This window comes from Cibotium barometz, chromosome 64 (genome assembly GCF_041138505.1).
Source record: "Cibotium barometz isolate CiBa-2024 chromosome 64, ASM4113850v1, whole genome shotgun sequence".
Taxonomy (NCBI): Eukaryota; Viridiplantae; Streptophyta; class Polypodiopsida; order Cyatheales; family Cibotiaceae; genus Cibotium; species Cibotium barometz.
In genome coordinates this window covers 22,169,865-22,193,205 of record NC_141109.1, presented here as the reverse complement: position 1 = coordinate 22,193,205, position 23,341 = coordinate 22,169,865, and the positions used below count along the sequence as shown (strand labels likewise).

The following is a 23,341-nucleotide window of genomic DNA, read 5'->3' as shown; positions in this document are numbered from 1 at the left end:
TTCCTACGACAAACTATGTTTGTACACACACTTATGTAATGGGCGCATGTACTATATTATAAATCATGTCATTTGATGAGGGAAACACCCTAAAGATGCTCCCAAGTATTCAGCTTCGAAGGACAGAAAATAGGATCTTGGTCAGTTGGCCAAACCATAGAGAAAAGCCTTGTAACTATGTTTTGGGTGCCTCGGGTCACTTATTCCCAACGACCTAGTGGGAAAAGACTTGGGACTATAAAAGCCAATTTCTCTTGTTTTTGTAACCTATTGTCTCATTTGTGCAATGGAAGTGGAGTGTTCTCTCTCTCTCTCCCCCTCTCTTGCAACTCTAGTCTAACATGTGTGGTGTGCTTAGGGTTAGGGTTTGGGAGTGATTAGTGCTAATCACTTGTTCTCTCATGCTTCCCTCTTTCTTCTTCTCTCCGTCTTGCTTGAGTGATTAGGCTACCAACACGATCATCTTCCGTGAAGATCCCACACGATTTTCGTGAGAGAGGTGGTTGGATTAGAGCAACCGCCTCGGCATGAACGAGTGCGGGAGAACGACGATGACGCGCGACTATGGTGGAGCTCTTGAGCCTAGCTCAAGCTCAGTGGATAGGCAACTTCCCAAATGACACGTTAGGGTAGGGCTTCCTTAACATCTTTTGTGCCGCTGTCGAGGAGCGCCAATCCACTACTTGTCAAAGCCATCTTTGATTCGAATTCGACAACATCTCCATAGCTTGGTGGCCAGATAAACTCTTTGGCATGCAGTTTTTTTATGTTTGTATGCTTGATTTTGATGTTTTGTTGTGATTTATGCATAGCTTTGTGTTTAGAGTAGGATTACTATTTGTTTGAGTGAAAACACTTGAGATTTGAGTGATTAGAGAGCCTAATCAAGGACTTTTACTTAAACCTAGACTATTTTTTTAATTTTTGTAGCTTAATCTTATTTCTTTTGCTTAATTACTTTGCAGAGGTAAGTTAGCATTATTAGATAAAACCCTTATCCATCAAAAAAACTCAAAAAAAACCATAAACTCTCTTAATTTTTACTAATTATTATTAATCTATGTTAGTGAGATTAGTGAACTTAAAGAGAGCAAAAAATAAAAAAAATATGCATAATTACTAACTTAAAACTTATGTTTTCAAAGCTAAGCCACCTTTTAGCTTGATGTGCAACCAGATTTAAGCGTTATGGACTCAAATCTAATGCAAATCACTAATGAAATTAAGGTTTCTCCTTCTAATCTTATAAATAGAATGTCAATCTAATGCAAAACAAGAACCTCCAAAAGATAACCCCCTATTCGATACTAGATGATATTGGATAAAACTAATAGCCACAGACAAAGGGAAATAGAAGCGAAGGCTTAGGCTAGTCCTTGTCAACGACGCCAAATTTATTTAAGACAATAGCTTAGCTTAGCCTATGTTGAAACAAGTGTCATTCGGTACTTTGCCACAGAGCCGCAAGAAAAAACTTCGTGTGGGTACACTGGTCCGACTTCTACACATCCTCTCCTTGCTGTCCCACACCGTGACTATGGGAGTGAAGGTAGTGCTTCATTCATCTTAGAGGAGGTGACCCACATGATATTCTCACTCAGAAGAGATGTGAACAAGAGAAGCTCATGAGAGAGAGAGAGAGAGGAGTGACCTAGACTCCATGCATGCAACCATCAAACTATGCAAGAATCCAATAAACACAAGTAAGCAAGCGACTAGAGAAGAGGGAGAGCTCACAAGTATTCTATTATAAGGGAATCAATATGTATTGCTTAATGTCAAAAACGACTTATACACAAATGGCTAAAGATCCATGGCCACTAGTTCTAACCTTAAGCAAGTATGTACACGAAGTTTGTGCCTTCCCTATTTAGCATTAAGCTCAAGGCAAGGCTACTTCATAGATCCCAACGCCGTCTTACAAAGAATGGACTTCCGTTACATGCTGATAAGATAACGAAGTGCGTCACAATAGGACGGGCGAGCAAAACCATGTTAACTCGCAGAGTGGTTAACATAGTCTCTTACATTTTACCCCCTTATGTGATTCCAAGAAATTATTCGTAATCATTGCCCATGCTTATCAAATAAAACAACATGATAATATGCTTACAACTGAATGTGCTCTCCTCCTATGGATAGCTCATACCTCTCAAGCATACCAAGTGTATGAGACTAGTCTTGATCTTAAAAAAAGTTCACAAAAGTTTCAACAAACATTACATGGAGGTAGCACAAAACCATCCACCGCACATCCACTCCCCATCTAGTCCTTTAACCACAAAAGTCACTCTAACCCACACATCATCTTTCTCACCTAGCATAGAAAAATAATTTTAAGCTTTCACGAGATTAACTAAACAAATACACATATATGAAAGTCACACTATTGTCATGACACGAGCATTGACAAAACAAAGCACACTTTTCAAAATCAGAAAACAATGATGGATTAAGCCTCTGCTGAAGTCAGTGCTTTACAAACGACAATAAATAATTGATTAAAAAGGGGAGGGTGATTTTTAAAGGATCCTATCTTTAAAGGTTGGAACAATTATAGTGGAGAATGGTGAGAACCAAGCTAGGAGAAGCACAAACTTCGAAACTGCTAAAATTATGAGGTTTAAAACTTTTCTTGCTGCAACAGGAAGCAGATGAATCATGTTCATTTGATTGAGCTTAAGCACTGCTTCCATGATCTTCTCAAGTGGGGAGCTAAGCAGACCTTTGTAGCTGCCTTCAGACTAAAGAACTTTCGGGGACAAGCACACAAGATTTGAAGCCCCATAGATAAACATAACTATATTTGTTAAAAACAGTCATTAACCATAACCTGTCTTTTTCATTCTACACAGCGATGTGATTTGCAGCTGTGTATAGCTGCTTACCACCAAAATCATCGATTTGTTTCTTCACAAAATCGCACAACTCTTATGATGTGACTTTTTCTTTTTCCTTTTCTGTTTGGGTGGCTGTAGAACCACCTTTATGGCAGCATCAAAAACAGCTTTAACATTCTGCCAAATGAGAAGTGGAGATTTAAGGACAAATCCAAATGGCAGGAAAACATGAGATAAATCCTACGAAAGGAAAGGCGTTACTTGTTGTGTTTTTGAGCTACACTCAATAAAAGCAGCAGCCCCAATTTGCTTTTTTAACTGCTCCCCCTGCATAGTTAAGAAGCATATCTTACATTTCTCACACGTACAACTGCCTATGGCAGAAAAGGCTAGCAATTTGAACCAAAAAAACTTAACCCATTTTCCAGATATAACAAGGCTAGCATTGAGGCCAGACAAAGTTCACTTTTAGGACAAAATAATCACTAAGGACTTAATTGTTGTGTCCCATTTTCCAGACATAACAAGGCTAGCATTGAATTGGCCTTTTGGGTTACAGATAGCTGGGCCGTGGCTCATTTTAGAGAGTTCCTTGGTGGGACTCAGTAAGCATCGATGAGGACAGACAGTTCATATTAGTGTGAACTGGATTATTGGGTTATATATAGCTGGGTCGTGGCTCATCTAGGGGTGCATGGTATGGGACATGCATGCCTTTGTGGTGTGAATCTGATCAGGCTTGCATGGTCTCTAGCTTGGGTGTGGTTTTTACCATTGCATCCGGTTTGTAGCCTATGTTGGGTGGCGAGTGCTATTCAAACCCATCTCTGTCCTCTTAGTAAAATGGATGAGTGCATGACCATTAATTTACAGGTACTTGGATTGCTTCACGGACGTTGTTGTGTGAGTAGATCTTGGGCGGGCACGTAAGTGGCCATCTTACTTACATAGATCAGAGCCACAAGATCAGGACTGAAAGTGTCAACAGCAATGGGCTATACAGTTGGGGATCCATGACAAACCTCCACCATCCACTAGAACAGGGTTGAGTGCAGTGATGATTGAAGGTTATTAAAAGTAACTCACTTCTGGTTTCAAGGATTTTCCCCTTAGGATGTCAACAAATGGCTACAAACAGATTGCTGCTTTCACCAAAACAAGTCAATACCCTCCAAGCCTGTGGTGCTCCGAGTCACACTAACTAGCTGTGAGGACTGACTCCATCCTCACAACCCCAATTTATCCTACAAAAATGCATTCTTTTGGCCTGGCTTGCTTCTGATTTGGATGATACACCCAATTTTGCATAAATTAGAACTACTAAAGCAGGACTAAGTGTCAATGACAATGAGCTCGTATGGACAGAAAGTGACAACTCTAAAAGGGAACTGTACCACTGCTACACACATACCTTGCAAAAGGCCATGCAGATAAGGCCAGCTCCTGATCACATAGGAGACAAGAGACGTGCCTCACATCCTAGGAGCATACAGCAGAAATAAAAACGGACCAAGAGCAAACGCCTGAAGCTAGAACCTAAAGGCTTGTAAGTATTGGAAATCAGAACATAGAACAGCCGGTTGAAGGCAGAAGATAGGCACCTTGCAAGAGCAGTACCTCAATGTCAAGTCTGCTCATGTAAGGTGCTGCAGACAGGACCCAGGTGCCTTGCAAGTTGCAAGACAATGCCTAATCAGCAAGTTGTAGTCTAAAGATTCAGCAATCAGGGAATTAGTCTCTCTTAGTGCACTTAGCTGAGTTCTTAATAACGAAAGAAAAGTTGTCCACCAATATTCTCTCATACCCTGTACTAGATCTGGGCAAAACAGACCTGAATTGCCTTCTAAATGTTCTTCTACCGTTTAGAATCAGCTCTCAATAAACCTGGCACTCAATGTATTGATTAACCTCCGCCTCAGAAAGACCTCCAACCTGTCTCTTCCTTTGTAAATACTCCAACAACTCACCCCAGACCCTCCTCTCCTGTCTCTTCTCCTCAGCCCTTAGTTTACCAACTCAGCCCTTAGGCTTATTTGAAGAGAGAAGATGATAAGTTGGCTAGAGAAAGAGAAAAGGGAGACAGGTGGAAGCCAGCCAGATACCTATTTGGTTTAGCTAAGGAGAAAGGGAATATCAAAGTGTTAGGACAGATTAGGGATGAGAGAGGTCAAGAGGTTGGTGATATTGATCAGATTGCCCTTAAATGGGTGGAGTTCCTTCGGTCCACTTTGAGCCTGAGGGAGGATTGTTCCCAAAGAAGGTTTCAGGCAAAGAGCAATTTGTTAGGCATGGTTAGTAAGAGTGTGGAGACTAATAGAGCTAGATGGTTGGAAAGAGAAGTGGAAATGGAAGAATGTTGGTTGGCTTTACAGAAACTTGGGAAGGAGAAGTCTCCTAGGTGGGATGGGTTATTAGTGGAATTATTCATTGCCTTTTGGCCCTCTCTCAAGGACTTGGTGTGGACCACATGTAAGAATGCCTTTGGCATAGGAAGGCTGGATAATGATTTGAGGGAAGGAATTGTGAAGCTAATCCCTAAACAAGCTGCTTGTCACAGGTTCAACCATTAGAGAACCTATCACTCTGCTTACTGTGGTTTACAAGTTATTAGCAAAGGTCATTGCATTGAGGATCAGCCATGTTTTGCAAGAGGTGATCTCCAGGAACAATACAGATTTATTAAAGGAAGATCCAAATATGACAACATCTTTTCTGCCACGTTGGGTAAGAAAGTGGCTCAGAGAACTGGTCAAAAGTGTGTAATTCTCCAGTTGGATCTGGAGAAAACTTATGACAAGGTCCATTGGTCCTTTGTAGCTAGGGTCATGGAAAAGCTGGGATTTGGAAGCAGGATGGCCACTTGCATATACACTCTCACTGCTAGAGGTCAATCCAAGCTGCTGTTGAATGGAAGATTAGTGAGGGGATTTGAAATCAAAAGATCTGTGAGGTAGGGATGTCCTCTGGCCCCTTTGTTATTTACCATTCTTAATTGTGGCTCTGGAGGATGCTTGTGAAAGAGGGCTGGTGAGTAGGCTGAGGAAAAAGGGGACGAGTTTGGGCTATAGCAAAGGGACCTATAGGTGGTAAGACATGCCCTGGAGGAAATTGAGAAGGGTTGGGTTTCCACTGCCTTCAATGAGACTGGTTGGCTGAACGATTGGTCTTGGTTCAATGGAGTGAAGTTGGATAAGGTGACTACCAAGGCCTTGTATAAAGAGATGAGCAAGAGTGAGGTTAATGTGCTGTACTGCAACAAAATTTGGAAGGTAAGGTGGAACCTTAATACTTGGATGAAGAGATGGAAACTGCTATGGGAGCTGGATTTGTGAAGGCTCAGACTTTTCTGTGGAAGGTCTTTATGTGGGCTCTTCCTATTGGATACAAACTATTACAGAGGAACTTCACATCTAGAATCTGTCGTAGATGTAGAACAGCAATTGAAGATGGAAGACATGCCTTTTGGGGTTACCCCGCTATTAGGGGGCTTGGGATAGGATTGATAAATGGATACTATGTTGCATAGAGGTAAAGGGGACTTGGGGGGACTGGCTGTTGGGTAGATTGACTGAAGCTGAAGAGGCTATTAATCTGGTATTGTCTTATTAGATATTGTTGCCTCTGGGAGATTTGGACTCCAGGAACTGGCTAGTGTTCCAAAAAGGGTCCAATCAAGGGCTGGATGTGATAGAGCTGATGTATAGATGTGTGCATCAATGTTGGTCTATATATTGTGTTAATAAAATGAATGATAATTCTTTTGTTGAGATAGTTTAGGTCTTACAGGTTGGGATAGGTTGAGTTGCTTTCAGGCTGCTGAGATATTAGTACATACTAACAAATTTTGACATGTGGCAAGGTTACATTGGGAAAGACCTGACGGCAAGGTACCCAAAGTTTAAACCTAAAACCAGGAGATGGTATTTGGAGAAGAAGAAGAAGCCGGTTTATACATTTCTGGCCCTAATTGAGAATCCTATTGGCATGACAATTGATATAAAGATATGGACTAAGGGAGGAACAGACTCCGAAGCATTGCACTACTGACTCTCTGCTTGTGGCATGTTGCAGTTGGGCTATCATGTATCTTGGGAACATTCATCTTCTCTTTGGAAGGAGGAGAGATGGGACCAAATTTGTAACCTGCTTAATAGTGATTGGAAGTAGGATGGGTGTGACTAGTGTAAAAAGAGGCCTTTTGTATATGGCTGTTCTCATCTTATAAATATAATTATCTTATGTTCCCAAAAAAAAAAGAAAAAAAGAATCAGCTCTCAAGATTGACAATCATTTAGAATCAGCTCTCGATATAAAGCAATCCTAAAACAACCAAGATTCTTGAAATGGAGAATCACTAATGCAAGATTAAGACAAGATTACGCAAGGTTAAGAAGCTAAGATATGGAACAAATCATCATGTAGATTAGTATGCAATTAGCAAGAATCACACACATATCACACATAATGCCTAAGTGGTTTAATCTCCCACCATAAGAATAAAAATAGCCTTATATAAAACAAAGTGTGGTAGCTCAAGGCTCCAAGGTTCGTTCAAATGTCAAATGATCAGAAGATCCAATAGTGGCCCATGAGCCCCCTTTTATACTTGAGCCCATGACCATAATCCCTAATTCTAATTAATGAAGTTACTACTTCATTACAAACCATCCCTTCCCAAAGATTTTGTCCTCAAAATCTATTATATATACCTAGATGAATCCAGGAACATGCCCAAATTCACCTTTTAGGAACGTGCATGTTATATACTCATGGTAGTCAACCCACAAGACTATATAACTATCGACTTCATTATGCATAGCATGGACTAGATACTACGACATCCCCACTAACGTCATCAGTGCCTAATGGTGGATGTAGAACTCCGTATCAAGATATGCTCTCACACACACACACATAAGAGCATATATTCACACAAAGCCCTTCGTATACTGAGTTTCTGTCAAACCTCCAGAGATACAATTATACATCAATGAGAAGTGAAGGTTCCATCATGTCCATAAGATCATAAGTGTAAATGGAAGATCCCAAAAGTAGCCATATCGATAGCATAGTCGGTGTGGGACTAGATCCTCCAAATATAAGAAAAGAAATGTTCTTGGTCTTCCGAATGGTCCCATGAATAGAGTTTCCAAAGAAATGATTGAATAAGCCTCCAATCATTCTTATAAAACTTCAGTCCATAAGCTTTGACTATCCAATGAAAAATAACCATCAATCTCCTATGTAGAAGACTATCTTGACATCCATGTCATTGTTGAAAGCCCTTGCGATTCCTCCATGAAAACACCTTGAAATTGAAATGAGTTATGTACAATGTCAAAGCATCCCTCATCATAATTCTCCATCACAATAGCCATTGGAGTTCACTAGGATAGCGAAAAGACTCTCAAAATTGCCTCTGCAAAATCTGTCCAGAAAATTACAGAATGTATATCTCTCAATATACGAGGCAAAAAGTCCATGAAAATCATGCCACATGGTCAAGAAACATCCTCCATAGATAGACCTTGTTGTTGCATATAAGTAAGTGGTTTCCATGTATTCAAAGGTAAATGCTTCCATTTGAAGAGGAACTCCTCTATGCTTATATTCCTCAACTCTCTTGTTTTTCTTTCCACAATCCTCTCCGGTTCATAAATGATCTCCTATTCTTCCGCCATAGGTGGAAGCTCTTCCACTTTATGAGGTATAGAACCCAGATACTTCTTGAGATTAGATACATGAAACACATTGTGGATTCTTGTAGAAGAGGGAAGGTTAAGCTTGTAGGCCAAATCCCCATCCCTTTTGTGTACTAGAAATGGACCATAGTACCTATGAGTAAACTTAGGATTGGTAGACCCCTTGAGAGTGTTGTGACAGCTCTTGGGTAGCTTCAAGAGTACATAATCTCCTTGAAACTTCACATTATGCCTATCCTCATCCGCATTAGTCTTCATGACCTCTTGGGCTTTCTTCATTTTGCTCTTACTTAGTTCAAGAAGTTGCCTCATTCTCTCCAACTCTTCTTTAGCCAATGGGTTGACTACCTTGTCTTCTTGAAAGGCTATTGAAGGCACATGCACTTGATATCCATAAAAAGCCTCAAAAGAAGACATCCCAATGCTCAAACGCTTGCTTGAATTATGGCAAAATTCAGCAAGATGCGACCATTCATCCCATGAAGCTTGTATATCATGACAATAATGCCTTAAGTGCACCTCAAGACACTTGTTGGTACACTCCATTTGCCTATCCGTTTGAGGATGATAGACTGTAGATAGAGTAATTTGTGTGTCCTCTCATACAAAGATCTTCAAAAAGTCCACATGAACTTCTTGTCTCTATCACACACTATGTTGAGTGGCAAACCATGCAACTTGCATACATGCTCCATGAATTGTTTGGCAATTTGAGATGCTCCATATGTGACCTTGGAAGCAATGAAGTAGGCTAATTTGGTAAGCCCATCAACCACCACAAATATTTGATCCTACCCATGCTTAGTCTTGGGAAGACCCGTAATGAAATCCATTGATATGTGAGTTCACTTCCCATCTGGAATGGATAGAGGATGAAGTAGACCACCAGGTAGTTAATGGCTATCCTTGTTTCTTTGACATGAAGGACATTCCATCACAAACTTCTTGACATCCCTCCACATGCCTTTCCAAAAGAAACTCTTGCTCACTTTGTCATATGTCTTCAATACACCAAGATGTCAAGCAAGTGGAGAAGAATACATCTCATGAAGCACCTTGGTATGTAGGATGAGGCAGAAACAAGATACATTCGATCCTTGTACCATAAGAGATTGTTGTGAAACTTGTAATGAGGAATATCTTCATGATTACCTTGCTGTTCCTGTAAATGTGGACAGCAGCCTCATTTAGGAGGTATTCCTCTTGAATCTCCTTAATCCGATCACTATAAACCTCCATAATTGATGCCATAGTGCAAGCCCACATTCTTGACAATGCATCCGCTACTACATTATTCTTGTCCAGTGTGTATGATATCTCAAAATCATAACTTTGAAGAGTGGCAAGCCACCTCTTTTGCTTGGAAGAGAGAGTTGGTTGGGATAAGAAAAATTTCAGCACCCTATGATCACTTCTCACCTTAAAGTGAGAACCGTACAAGTAATGATGCTACTTCTTGATAGCATGAAGGATAGCAAGCATCTCTACTTTCTGAAGCTTACTCCAGTGAAGCTACCTATAACCTTTCAAGTACAAGTGGCTAATGGGGAAAATGAGGAGACTAAGATGGTATGCCCTTTTTGTTAAGGTGATTTTATCCTCTTCATACACTTGGGAAGGTGATTTGGTGGTCTTAGACATGGGTCCTATTGATGTAATATTGGGGTGTGATTGGTTGTTAACATTGGGTGATTTTCACATGAATCTTCAACAAGGTGTTATGATCTTTAAACATCATAGACAACAAGTAACCCTTGCTGGAAATCACTTAAAAGAGCTCTCTTTGATCACCCCAAAATAACTTAAGAGGGAACTCAAGACTCTTGGCACTATCTATGTGTTGCATCTTACTCAAGAAGGGATGGAAAGCAATGGACAACATATGGAAAAAGATATGGCAGCCCTTCTTAAGGAGTTTGAAGATATTTTCAAGTGCCAAAGAGTTTGCCTCCTAAGAGAGAAATTGATTATACCATTGTACTTGAACCGAATGCAAAGGCCTTCAACAAGCCTTCTTATCGGTTGTCCAAGGTGGAAAGAGAGGAAGTGGCAAAGCAAGTGCAAGATTTAGTTTCCATGGGTCTTATTCAACCCTCACAATCGTGATTCACTTTGTCTTGTTCTATGGGTGAAGAAGAAGGATGGGTCCTTTCGCATGTACATTGATTATTGTGACTTGAACAAAGTCGCAATCAAGAATAGGTATCCCATTCCACGCATTGATGTTCTCTTGGATAAGCTCAAGGAAGCAAGATTTTTCACCAAGATTGATTTAAGATCCGGATACCATCAAATAAGGATGGAGGAGGGTGATGAAGAGAAGACCGCATTTAGGACTGAAAGAGGGTTGTTTCACTTTATGGTCATGTCCTTTGGTTTTACAAATGCATCAGCCACTTTCCAAGCATTGATGAATAGGGTATTGTCTCCTTTTCTATTCAAGTTTGTGCTAGTGTTCTTCGATGATATATTGATATATAGCAAGAGTAAAGAAGAGTACCTATCTCATGTGAAGTAAGTGTTTGAAGTGATAAGGAAGCACAAGCTATTTGCAAAAGAGAGAAAAGTCTCATTCATGGTCAATGAAGTGTAATATCTTGGGCATTTGGTGGGAGAGAATGGCATAAGAGTGGATCCAAAGAAGGTGGCATGTGTCAAAGATTGGCCAACACCAAGCAATTCAACTCAATGGAGAGGATTTTTGGGGTTATCTTCTTTCTATAGAAGATTCATGGAGCATTATGCATCAATAGCGGCACCTCTTACTGATCTTCTCAAGGGGGAAGTCTTCTTTTGGGATTCTATTGCCGACAAAAGCTTCAATGAGCTCAAAGCTTTACTTACATCGGCCCCTATTCTTGTTTGTCCCGATTTCTCCAAGAGTTTCTATGTGAGAGTGAATGCAAGTGGAAGAGGACTTGGGGCTGTTTTATATCAAGAGCATGGAGTTATTGCCTTTGAGAGTAGAAAGGTTACAGAAAAAGAGATGGCATTGCATGTTTATGAGTAAGAGACTTGGAATTGATAAAGCTATGGGTGCTCTCCCAATCCACTAGAATGTGAGCAACTCTCAAATTGATGGATCCCATCAACCTTAGGGTGTTTGGACACTTGCATCCCGCCATAAGCTCTTGAGTTATAGAGCATCCACAAGCTGAAAATTTCCAATTTTCAGAATTTTGAAGTGTCATATCACTTACCAAATTGTCCTCATTTGACTCCTCATCTAGTGTTACTTCATGGCAATCTTCAAACTCTTCAACATCCTTAGACTCCTCAGCATCCTCTTCTTCATCCATGAGGATCATAGTGGCCCCACTACCTTCTTAGCTTTGCACACATGCCCGGGTGACCATCTCTCTTTGCACTTGAAGCATAAGACTTTGTTTCTCAACTCATCAATCTTTGGGTCATTCATTCTTTGAGTCTTGTTGAAGTTCTTTCTTTGAATCAAAGTGAGCTTCACTCTTGGACTGTCCACCCCCATATATAGTTGGAAATCTAGGAATGGAAGCGGGTGGTGTAGAGAGAGGGTTTCTGCTTATGTTAGAAGAGGTATTTGGTGGCTTGTATGCATCCTTCATGAAGTGGGCTGTGATTTTCTGTATTTAGGCTCATAAAGCTCCGCCAATCTCATAGCTTCCTTGAGAGTAATTGGCCTTTGAGCCAATACATCCGCCTTAATGAAGGAATCCAATCCATGTATGAACTTCTTCATCTTCATTTGCCCATTGAGCCCTTCCACATACATGGATAACTTCATACAACTTTTTATGTACTCCCTTACTACCATGCCCTTTTGAGAAAGCTCATACCATTGCTCATGGTATCTATCAAGCACTAAGGGTGAAATGAATGCCATGTTCATCTCTCTTCTTAACTCTTTCCAAGAGTGAGGTGTGTTCCCTCCTTTCACCAAGTGTCTCCACCATTGGTGTGCATAGTCTTCCCCATATGCAATGAGACAAATTGAACCTTATCTTCTTCACTTTTTGGGTAAAGTTGAAAATAAGTCTCCATCTTCATAGTCCACTCCTCCCTTGAATTTAGAAAGGGTTACCTTGTCTTTCATATCCTTTAGAATGGTAGAAGAGGGATCATCTTTGTTGTTGGGAAACTTGTGCTTTTGCCATTGGTTGTAAGAAGATAGGAATTGAGCAAAATCCTTGTATTCCTTCTTGATGAAGGGGGAAGTTCCACCGAACGAGCATAAACCACTCTTTGCATGTGAATATGTTCATTTGCAACACATTACTCCCCATAGCATCTTCTTCCACATGTATGGACTGAATTGGATTGGGTGGTATTAGAACCCTCCTAGCATCACCAAAACCCATGCTCATTGATTCACTGGAAACAATATGAAGTCTCCCATGCATGTGTGAAGAACTAGGCTGCGTTGGAAAGCTTTTTGGTACTTTCCCATGATGTCTTCTTGCATCCGCCATAAAGCTCACATGTAGTGTGGTCTTCATGGTGACTTCATGACGTCTTCTTACATCCGCCATAAAGCTCACATGTAGTGTAGTCTTCATGGTGACTTCATGAGGTTCCTTCATTGCTTGCTTGCCCTCTCTATGAGTAGATAGACCTCCTCCTTGTGTATTCCAGTTGGTCTCCATAGCCTCAAATTTGGTCACAATGTTGGCATCCATGGATTGAATGCTTTGAGTAAGGGCATCGAATTTATGCACAAGCATGTGAACAAGAATGTCATTGGAAATGGTTGGAAGAGGATTGACTCCATGAGAAGTGGATTTTTGGACACTACCCATCATAGTTTCTTCTCCAACTTCTCTTGACACTTGTCCCAAGGCATCATCATGCTCCCCCAATGCATCCATAGTGTCTTCCAATTGATATGGAGAATCACTAATGCAAGATTAAGCAAGGTTAAGAAGCTAAGATATGGGACAAATCAATTAGCAAGAATCACACATAATGCCTAAGTGGTTTGATCTCCCACCATGAGAATGGAAATAGCCTTCCATAAGCCAAAGTGTGGTAGCTCAAGACTCCAAGGTTCACTCAAATGTCAAATGATCAAAAGATCCAACAGTGGTCCATGAGTCCCCTTTATACTTGAGCCCATGACCATAATCCTTAATTCTAACTAATGAAGTTACTACTTCATTACAGTTCTAAGCTAATACATGAGACTAAGTGGCAAGCCACACTGGAACAAACCTAAGGCGTTTTTATTTCCCAACCGAGACCCCTACAAGTAAGAACTCTCACATCAAAACACCATACCCCACCTTGAAGGGTGTCTTTAAGGACTTGAAAACCTTTCTATTCTCCAAGACCAACACAAAGGCAAACCTTACTTGCACAAGTGTGTCAAAACACTTTGATGATATAGATACAAAGAAGTATTAGCCAACTCAAGTTTCCACATTGATAATTCACGAAGATTCCAAACAAACATAGTAAATGCTTATATCACAAGAAGAATAACATTTTGGTGCTCCTTACTTGAGCCGTTGATATTGATGTAGCACCAGGATGGTCTTGGAAAAATTGCTTGTCGTCACGAAGGTCTACAATTGCAACCTTGAGTGTTAGTGGCTATACTCTTGATGCTAAAAAATCATTAAAAGGACCACAGACAATAAAGTGTCACCTAGTTTGGTGCCCACAAGAATGATTGGCACGCCAGGGGCATAATGTCTCAACTCAGGTATCCACTGCAACAAGCATAACCCTTGAGAGACATAATAAATCAACAAATTTCACATGCAAAAACCCATCTTCGTAGACCAAAAAACATAAGCACTCAATGATCACACCCACAACAGCAATAAAATCATGACAACTAGACCTTTAGGGAGAAAGAATTTGCAAATCAATCCCTAAAATGCTAGTAGCTCCACGTGGTTTGCACACCTTTTTTGAAATGTTTTCATAGCTAGCCTTGCTGATGAGTGAAAATGCGAGGAGAAAAACATCTGCACCCCTGTAGCTGAGAGGGCGCAACCTGTTGTAGTCCTCTTGACCTGGGTGGTATGTCATAAAAAACGTTTTTTTCTGATAATAAAACAAGAGTGGCATACTGAGACAGAAAGCCCAGTTATCCAAAATTGAAGATTGACCATGCGTACATCACCTGCGGTATCCCACAGCCCAAGGTTGACTGTGTTGCCGTCTACCACTACATTGGCACTGAAGTTATCAAACACAGTAGGCACATAATCCTGCGTAAAACAAATGAAGCCATGTAGGAAAGCTGATAGGTACAATGGAGAGCTTATTTATGAGTACTAAGAAACCCAATTGTCTTGGAAAATTTGCTGTTCCCAAAGGCCTTTTAAGGGAGCCGTGATACTTCTAGGGATGTGATCATCCATTTTCATAAACATTACGCTAAGGGCGGCGCACACGCACAGAAAATGCCTGTGCATAAAACAAAATTGTTTCATAGGCAGTAGTATCTGAGGGAGCCAATCTGAGAATGTATGGACAAAATACGATATGCGTTTTACGCTTAGGAACCCTACGGAATTCCTGCGAGGGGAGGGGGGATTCCGGTTGGAAAAAAATGCAGAAAATTTAGGGTTTGGAAAGGTGGGAGCAGATCAATTGTGGTCAAACAAAAAAAACTCACAATTCGTGTGAATTAAGCGGAACCCAATGTGCCAAAAATAAGCCATGTTAGGGAGTGAAAATGCAGGATCTAAAAGGAAAATGATGGAAACGCAGTCCTAAGAGTAACCGTAGATGATAAGGGCACTTACAGTTGGGAAGCTGTTGCTGGTGTAGGAGATGAGCATACAGGTCTTGCCAACAGCACCATCTCCGACCGTGACACACTTGATGAATCTGGATGTACTCATGATGTGGGCACAATTTCACCCCTTTCCTGAGAGCATAGCAAAAGCCTTCTCTCTCTCTCTCAATGCGTCCTCGCCTTACGACACACAGCGAAGTGTGTTGTTTGCCTGTGTTGTATGTTGAAAGAACTCCGCGGCAATCTCTCTCTCGCTCTCTCTCTCTCTCTCTCTCTCTCTCTCCGGTGTCGCTTTACCTTCTTTCCCTTCTTCCTCTTTCCTCCTTTCTCTCTCAAATTTTGTTGGGCGTGTAAGCTTTCCTTTTGTACCCCGCTTTCCCTCTGATTGATTTTGGCTTTCTCGCCTGCAAGGGTGTTGATTCTCTTTGCTTAGCTGTGCATAGGTAGTTGCATGTTTTGTTGAGTGAGATTCACAAATGGGGGGGAATACGAGGGGGCGAGGGCGACGATGCTTCCAGGCAGGGCAGCTCTCGTGCTCGCTCTCTCTCTCTCTCTCTCTCTTCCTCGTCAAAAGGGCCACACGCAACGCACTACTTGAAGCCCATAAGTACCCACCACGGTACAAATGCAACTCCAGCAAAAGCATTGTGAAATCAATTACCGCTGGCCCAACACAGTAGGTAGATATGCTTTCTACCTAGGCCTATGTCCAACAAGCCTTTACAATACCTTTTTTATTATTATCAAAAGTATATAATAACTTTGTTTTTTTTAATGTTAGAAGCCTTTACGATACCTTAGCACAAGGAGGCGTTAAGGTATGTTAAGTGTGGGTGGCTCGCTGTGCATGTGTGTGAGAGAAAGGGAACATTTTCCTACAGCGCTTAGGCTAAAGGTAGACATTAATGAGATCATTATGTCAATTGAGATAGAACGTTATACTTTATATATATATACATACATCATACCTTTAGTAGTATACCCAATACCCTTGAACACTATATTTTTGCATATTCACAACTTCCTCAATACTGCTTCTAGATCTATGCTTTTAGCAATTGGGCTCCCCTCCATCGTATGAACCCTCCTTAGGAGACAAAAAATAAAAAATGGAATCACTGTATGACACTTATATTTCAAAAGACTCTTCTACTACTTATTTTCCAAGGAACCAAAGAGCCCACCACTCACTTTTAAACTCACAAGAGAGAGCTTCACTTTAAAACTAAGTAAGAGTTCATTTTATACAACCATATTCTCTTCGAACACCACCATTGGCCCTCTCACTCCTACAAGAGTGAGCATAAAGCCAAATGCATTTAGCGAGGTAGGTTCACATCTATGATGAGCTATCATGTTTTTCGATTTGACATTGCTCATTTAATCGCATTTCTTCTAACAAGTAAAGTAATTACTAATACAAAACTTGAATATTGTTTTTAGATGCACTTCTATGACTCTCTCTCTCTCTCTCTCTCTCTCTCTCTCTCTCTCTCTCTCAAAGGGGTGGGAATTGGGGGGGCGTATTTATGTATGTATGTAAATATGTATGTATGTGTGAGTGTGTAATCTATGTTGTCTTTCTGTGCAATCTTTCACATTGATGCTACCCTCTTTGGTAATATTGAATTCCTATGCATTACACGGCATGTGTTAAAGCACTCACTTAAAAGTTGATATGCTATTACTTTATTAGAATCCCACAAATGATTATGAGACCTTTGAACTTTGCAAACTTTTGGGCAATACAAAACAAAACATGCTAAATATAAGACCTTGTAAAACCTTAGCACAAAATCCAAGAGGACTAATCTTATACAAGTGGTGTGTACTCAAGAGGATTACCATGTAGCAGCTCTTTCCGAGATAGACCTTCCAAGGTGTTGTATTAATAAACTAATGTGACCTACACACACACACACACGTGTATGCACACCTACACAAGCATACCATCATGATATTGACATAAAACTATATATAATCTAGACACATATGTGTGTGTGGGAGGGGGGGTGGAGTGTACCTCCATGACTGCTTACAGTTAGAGGACATTGCTTTTAGCCAATTCGAGGTGTTTTTCCACTGCTTCTGAAGCTCTTTGAAGATGGACTTATCTTGAGTCTATCTCCTATATTGTACATAAGTCGTTGTTAATGGCCTTCTTACCATGAGGCAGATCTGTCAAATACCAGGTGTCATTCTTGAGTATAAAGTTATACTCATCCTGCATAGCATGCATCCAATGATCATCATCATGTGCTTCCTCAAAGGAAAAAGGTTCCTCCTCATTACATAAAGTAGAAATGAGAACATGATCCACATGAGAATAATCTGCATGATGAGAACCTGCACGAGTTCTGCTAGGTAAAGGAGCTGCCAACTTGCTATCCCTCAATGTCTCCACAAGCCATTTTGGCGTACGCCTAAATTCTTTTATGGCTGCTCTCTCCTCATCTACTACATCCTCAATAATTGCCTCATCAAAAGGATGATTTGCAGGCTGATTTTGCACCTACAGAGGCTGAATTTCAGCACTTGGTTGAGCATTCAATTGCTCTATATATGGCTACCCTCCATTAAACAAAGGAAGGAGCGAATCAAACATGTCCTGTGAGCATACATTCTGCTATTTTTTGCATGAAAGCATGGGCTAAACTGAGTTTTTGACAAAAACAACTTCTCCACTTACCAAAATCCACTTTGATGCTGGATGGTAGAGTCTATATCCCTTGCTTTCTGAATTGTTCACACAAATATGCATTTAATTGCCTTATCATCAAGCTTACTGCGTTGTTGCTCTCAAGTATAAGAGTATAAGGATATAACCAAAAAAACGCAAATGAGCCACAGAAGGCTTCCTGCCATGCCAAGCTTCATAAGGAGTTTTAGCCTACAAGGCCTTGGTAGGGCATTTGTTCAACACATAGTTTGCGCACATAGTTATCTCTAACCAAAAACCATGAGGTAAATCTTGGGCTTTCACCATACATCATGCCAAGCTTCATAAGGAGTTTTAGCCTACAAGGCCTTGGTAGGGCATTTGTTCAACACATAGTTTGCGCACATAGTTATCTCTAACCAAAAACCATGAGGTAAATCTTGGGCTTTCACCATACATCATGCCATCTCCATGAGAGACCTATTCTTCCTCTTAGCCACACCATTTTACTAAGGTGTGTATGGCATAGTACATTGATGCCTTATGCCTTTTTCAACCATATATGAATGAAATTATTTGGACGTATACTCCCCCCCCCCCTCAATCTGAACGAAGGGTCAAAGTGCTTACTAGCACCACTGTCAAAGTACCAAGCACCGATTCTGCCCCACTGACATGAATATATCATGAACACAAGGGTTATAATTGCAATGTACAGTCCATGCCCAATCATCTTGAGTAAAACTTGTAGATTCCTTCTTCTCTGCACTTGGTGCAGATGCATGAGCCACATTCATGCTCAATTCTTTCTTTTTCTCCTTCTCTAGCCTTTTCTTGCACTCATTTATGTAGTGCCCTGGTTTCCTGCAATAGTGACACTTGCCTTTCTTTTTAGGCTTATCACCTTCTTTCTCTACATTCTTACCTGAGGATTCTGATTTTGACTTATAGTAGCCACCATGTGAAGAAGCTTTACCTTTACCTTTGCCTTTCTGACTTACAACAAAAGCTTGGTCACCAACCGCATAACAGATTTGTTTCGCCTAGACTACTCTTCTTATAAGAGTACTGAAACCAGCTCATCAAATGTAAGGGCATTTGGATTTCCCTTCATCCTCATGAGTCTAAGGGGATAGAGGCAAAACTCTGATAAGAATCCGAAAATGCATTGAGAAAGAATTGTGGGCACCAATGTACTATCGGGATATATCTCATCCACACTAGCAAGCTGCTCCTTAAAATCTTTGATCTTGGTCAAGAAACTATCCATTGAGTCTCCCTCATTCATGTGCTCAGACTCCAACTATTTATGTAGATATGCAACACGTGCTTCATTGCGCACTTGCAGCAGCAAGTGCATCCCATGCCTGTTTTGAAGTCTTACATGATCGAATGTGAGAAATAATGCTTTGCTTCATAGAAAGTGAAGCAATGCATGTGCCTGCACATCTCTTCCATCCCATTTCATTTGAGTAGTAGTGGGAGGTACTGATGCTGCTTGTGGAGGAGCCACATCTGTATTAGATTCTACTTCAGATGTACTTGTAGCACCTGGTTGCACTTGTAGTTGTGAAATAGGACGAGTTTCACTACTACTGACTACATTCCAAAGGCCTTTAGCAACCAGTACATGCCTTATTGGCAATTGGTGACTATCGTTATTCCTTTGGCATGACACACATTCCAAAACAAACTTCTTGACATCCCTCCACATGCCTTTCCAATAGAAGCTTTTGCTCACTTTGTCAAATGTCTTGAGAACACCAAGATGACCCGAAAGCGGTGAAGAATGCATCTCATGAAGCACCTTGGGAATGTAGGATGAGGTTGAAACCAAATACACCTTATCCTTGTGCCATAGTAGACCATTCCAAAGCTTATAATGAGGAAATTCTTCATTATCTCCTTGTTGTAATTTTCTGTAAATATAGGCAGCACTCTCATTTGACAAGATACTCTTGTATCCCTTTTATCCATTCACTATACACTTCCATAATCGATGTCAAGGTGCAAGCCCACATTCTAGACAATGCGTCCTTTCTCGGAGTATAGGATATTGTGCAACTCTCCCATTAATGGTGCCCACCAACCTCAAGGTGTTCGGACTCTTGCAACCCGCCAAAAACTCTTGTGAAATGGAACATACATGGGCTGCAATTTCTTCATTTCCTGCATCTTTTAGCATATTGTCCCTTAAAATGCATGCATGATCCCTTCCACCGGGGTCAAAAGGAAACTCATCCTCTTCTTTAACAAAAGAATGACCCTCCAAGTCTTCTTCATGTGTCTCCTCGCTACAATCTTCAAACTCTTCCACATCATGAGATGACTTGGAGTTGTCATCCTCATTCATAATGATCATAGTAGCCACCACTTTCTTTGATTTGCAAATGTGCCCGGGTGACCACTTCTCTTTGCATTTAAAACATAGGCCTTTGCTCCTCAATTCCTCAATCTTAGGATCATCCATCCGTTGAGTCTTCTTGAATGGTTGAGGAGGCTTCTTGACAAACCCATTACTCTTCTTAGCATCATTATGAACTCCACTTGTGGACTGTCCACTTCCAAAAGATGTATGGAATTTGGAAGTGTAAGTGGATGTAGAAGAAGGTAGACTTTTCCCCACATTTGAAGAAGTGTGAAATGGCTTATGAAAAGGTACATTGGGCTGAACCCTCTTATACTTTGGCTCATATAGCTCCGCCAACCTCATAGCCTCTTTGATTATGCTTGGTCTTTGTGCCGAGACATCCGCTTTGATGTATGAATCTAGACCATGCACAAAACTTCTTCAATCGCATGCCTTCATTGAGTCCATCCACAAACATAGAGAGCTTCATGAACCTCTTGATGTACTCCCTAACCGACATGCCCTTTTGTGTGAGTTCATACCATTCTTCATGGTATCGGTCAAGGCGACACAAATGTCATATTCATTTCATGCTTGAGTTCTTCCCAAGTATGTGGCATAACTCCTTCCTTGAGCATATGTCTCCACCATTGATGTTCATAGTCTTCCAAATGCAAGGATGCAAAATGCACTTTGTCCCTTTCACTCTTTGGATAGAGCTGAAAGTATGTATCCAACTTATTCATCCATTCTTCCAACTCATGTGGGGCTGAACCATCACGCTTGAACTTAGAGAGTGAAATCTTGTCCTTTACATCCTTTGACACAGTTGACGATGCATTCTCATGATGGTGCGAGGGCTTGTGCTTTTGCATTTGCACAAAAGATCCAAGGAATTGTGCGAAATCCTTGTACTCCCTCTTGAGGAAATTTGGCAGTTCCATCCACCTATCATGAGCTTTGTACTCCCTCTTGAGGAAATTTGGCAGTTCCATCCACTTATCATGAGCTTCTCTTTGTCTCTCAATGAATGACATATGTTCCCAATCAAGCTCAACCACATCATCCATATCATACACCTCCTCTTCAAGCATGGAGAACTGATTTGCTTTGGGATGCAAAGGTATTCTCCTCGGATCCCCAAAATTTGACTCCTCATGTCTGAATGTAGGTGCATGTTGCTTTCCATCCAATTGAGAAGAACCCGCTTGGAATGTAGTAGGCTTCATCTCCTGCATAGAAGGCTCCTAGCATCCGCCATGAATCCGAAAGTGACATTCTTGGTGGAATGCTCATGTGTTACCTTGGGAGAAACCTCTTGTACCATGGGTAGCTTGCCTTCCCTACGGCCTTCAAAAGCTGTCCCAAATTGCTTGCCTTCATGTAAAGCACCATGACCACTATCATAGGAAGGTTGGCTCATTGGCCAAGCGACCCTCTCTTCCAAAACTTCCATCCTTTTAGCCATAGTGTCAAGCCTACCATTGACTTCCACCCTTGTAGCCATCGTGTCCATCTTAGCATTCATTTCCATCAGCATTTGCATGATCGAATCGATGGGGATGGTATGCGAAGATTGTGGGGTGTGCTTATGGGCACTTCCGACATTCAACTCCTCATTCTCTTCTCTTGAAGTATGCCCAAAAGTATTCCCTTCTCTTGAAGTGTGCCCAAGAGTATCCTCTGGAGCATCCAAAATTCCTTGTTCCATCATTGCCTCTTCACCCTCTACCTCGTCGAAAGCCAAAGTGTTGCGTCTCGGCGCGGCTGCCCTTTTGGCTTCGGCCCCATGGGGTAACCTTCGGTTTCAGAAATTTGGCTCTAAATTGAGGTAGGGATGTCCGATTGAAGTGATCTAAAGCTTGTTTGGAGAGCTAATGAAGTGTACTAGACCATTATGCAAAGACCCGTAAGAGATGAGGTGTGCTACTATTCTCTGTTTTAGGGTTTACAAGGTTATAGGCTGAAACGGTATTTTGGGTACAACTTGAGCTAGAGATATCCAAATGCAAAAAAATTTAGCTCAAATGGAGGCCTTCGATAAGTACTACAAGCCTATGTAATTGTATCTAGAAGACCTTCAAACCCCTATGACTGAATTAGGGTTTACTGTTTCTGCAAAAACCCTAAATTCTACCCTAAAGAGATATCGAAATGCGGAGGTTAAGGGCTCGTTGGGTAGCTCTAAGGAAGCACTAAGAGCTCATATGGTCCCTTTTAATTTAGTCCAAAAGGGTTGGGACTGAATTAGGGTTTTTGTGAATCTACAGATTCTTGCCAAAGTGACCCCTTTTTTGTGCCCAATTGATCTTTGTTTGCTCCCAAACCAATGTCAACACCTTCCGCACCTCATTGGCATCCCAAGGTCTGCAAATTATGCTCCACAAGCTTCAATTGTCCATGTATGACTAGAAATTTGAGAAAAAAGATAAACGTGATTAATAGAGAGATTAACAGGTGATTAATTCAAATTTTTTTCAAATTTTGTATCCTTGTCCCAAATAATTGGTCCAGGGTGCCCAAATTAGGTCTAATTAAGCTAAATCTCCATGAAATCGCATGAAATGATGCCTCCCCTCCACTAATCTCAAAAGATTAAGTAGAAATTAAGCAGGATTAAGCCAAAACTCCAAGAAATCAAGAGAAAATTCAAAAAATTATCAAGAAAATGACTAATCTCATGCCCAAAACCTTGATAATGGATCAAAATCAAGGCTCTGATACCAAATGAAATGGATCTAGAGTAAAATATTGAATCAAACACATCAAAGCAAGAATCTAGTATCCATTAATCATGAGATTAGTTATCAAATGGCTCATCACATGAATATACAAGAGAAAATCTATAAGTGCATGTAGCAAGAGAAGATGCACAAATAGCCTAAGTGTGTTTAACCTCTCACCAAGAGGATGGCTTTCAAGTTAGCCATGAACTTGACCATGGAAGGCCAAATCTCCATGGTGGAGCCCAAAGGTACAAGATGACCAAAATTAGTAAAAGTGTCAAAAGATCCTACCAATGTACCCCAAGCCCTATTTATAGTCACTTTCTCCTTTTGCCCA

The 23,341-nt window shown here is 40.9% G+C and overlaps 1 protein-coding gene across 1 annotated transcript; it reads right to left on the bottom strand.

The window, feature by feature from the left end:
• Positions 1-2,425: 2,425 nt before the first annotated feature.
• Positions 2,426-15,903, bottom strand: LOC147603417 (rac-like GTP-binding protein 5). Its single transcript, XM_086796529.1, has 7 exons — positions 15,277-15,903; positions 14,649-14,736; positions 14,429-14,538; positions 14,166-14,229; positions 14,018-14,082; positions 3,102-3,167; positions 2,426-3,017 (listed from the first exon to the last, which is right to left on the bottom strand). The coding sequence occupies exons 1-7, from the start codon at positions 15,373-15,375 to the stop codon at positions 2,913-2,915; spliced, it is 597 nt and encodes a 198-aa protein (XP_086652655.1). The 5' UTR covers positions 15,376-15,903; the 3' UTR covers positions 2,426-2,912.
• Positions 15,904-23,341: the final 7,438 nt, after the last annotated feature.

Excerpts from the sequence above, each read along its gene's own strand:
- LOC147603417 (XM_086796529.1), bottom strand. The coding sequence starts at position 15,375 with ATGAGTACATCCAGATTCATCAAGTGTGTCACGGTCGGAGATGGTGCT. Across the intron at positions 14,737-15,276 it reads CCAGCAACAGCTTCCCAACT|GATTATGTGCCTACTGTGTT; the intron begins GTAAGTGCCCTT and ends TGTTTTACGCAG. Across the intron at positions 3,168-14,017 it reads CATCAATATCAACGGCTCAA|GGGGAGCAGTTAAAAAAGCA; the intron begins GTAAGGAGCACC and ends TTAACTATGCAG.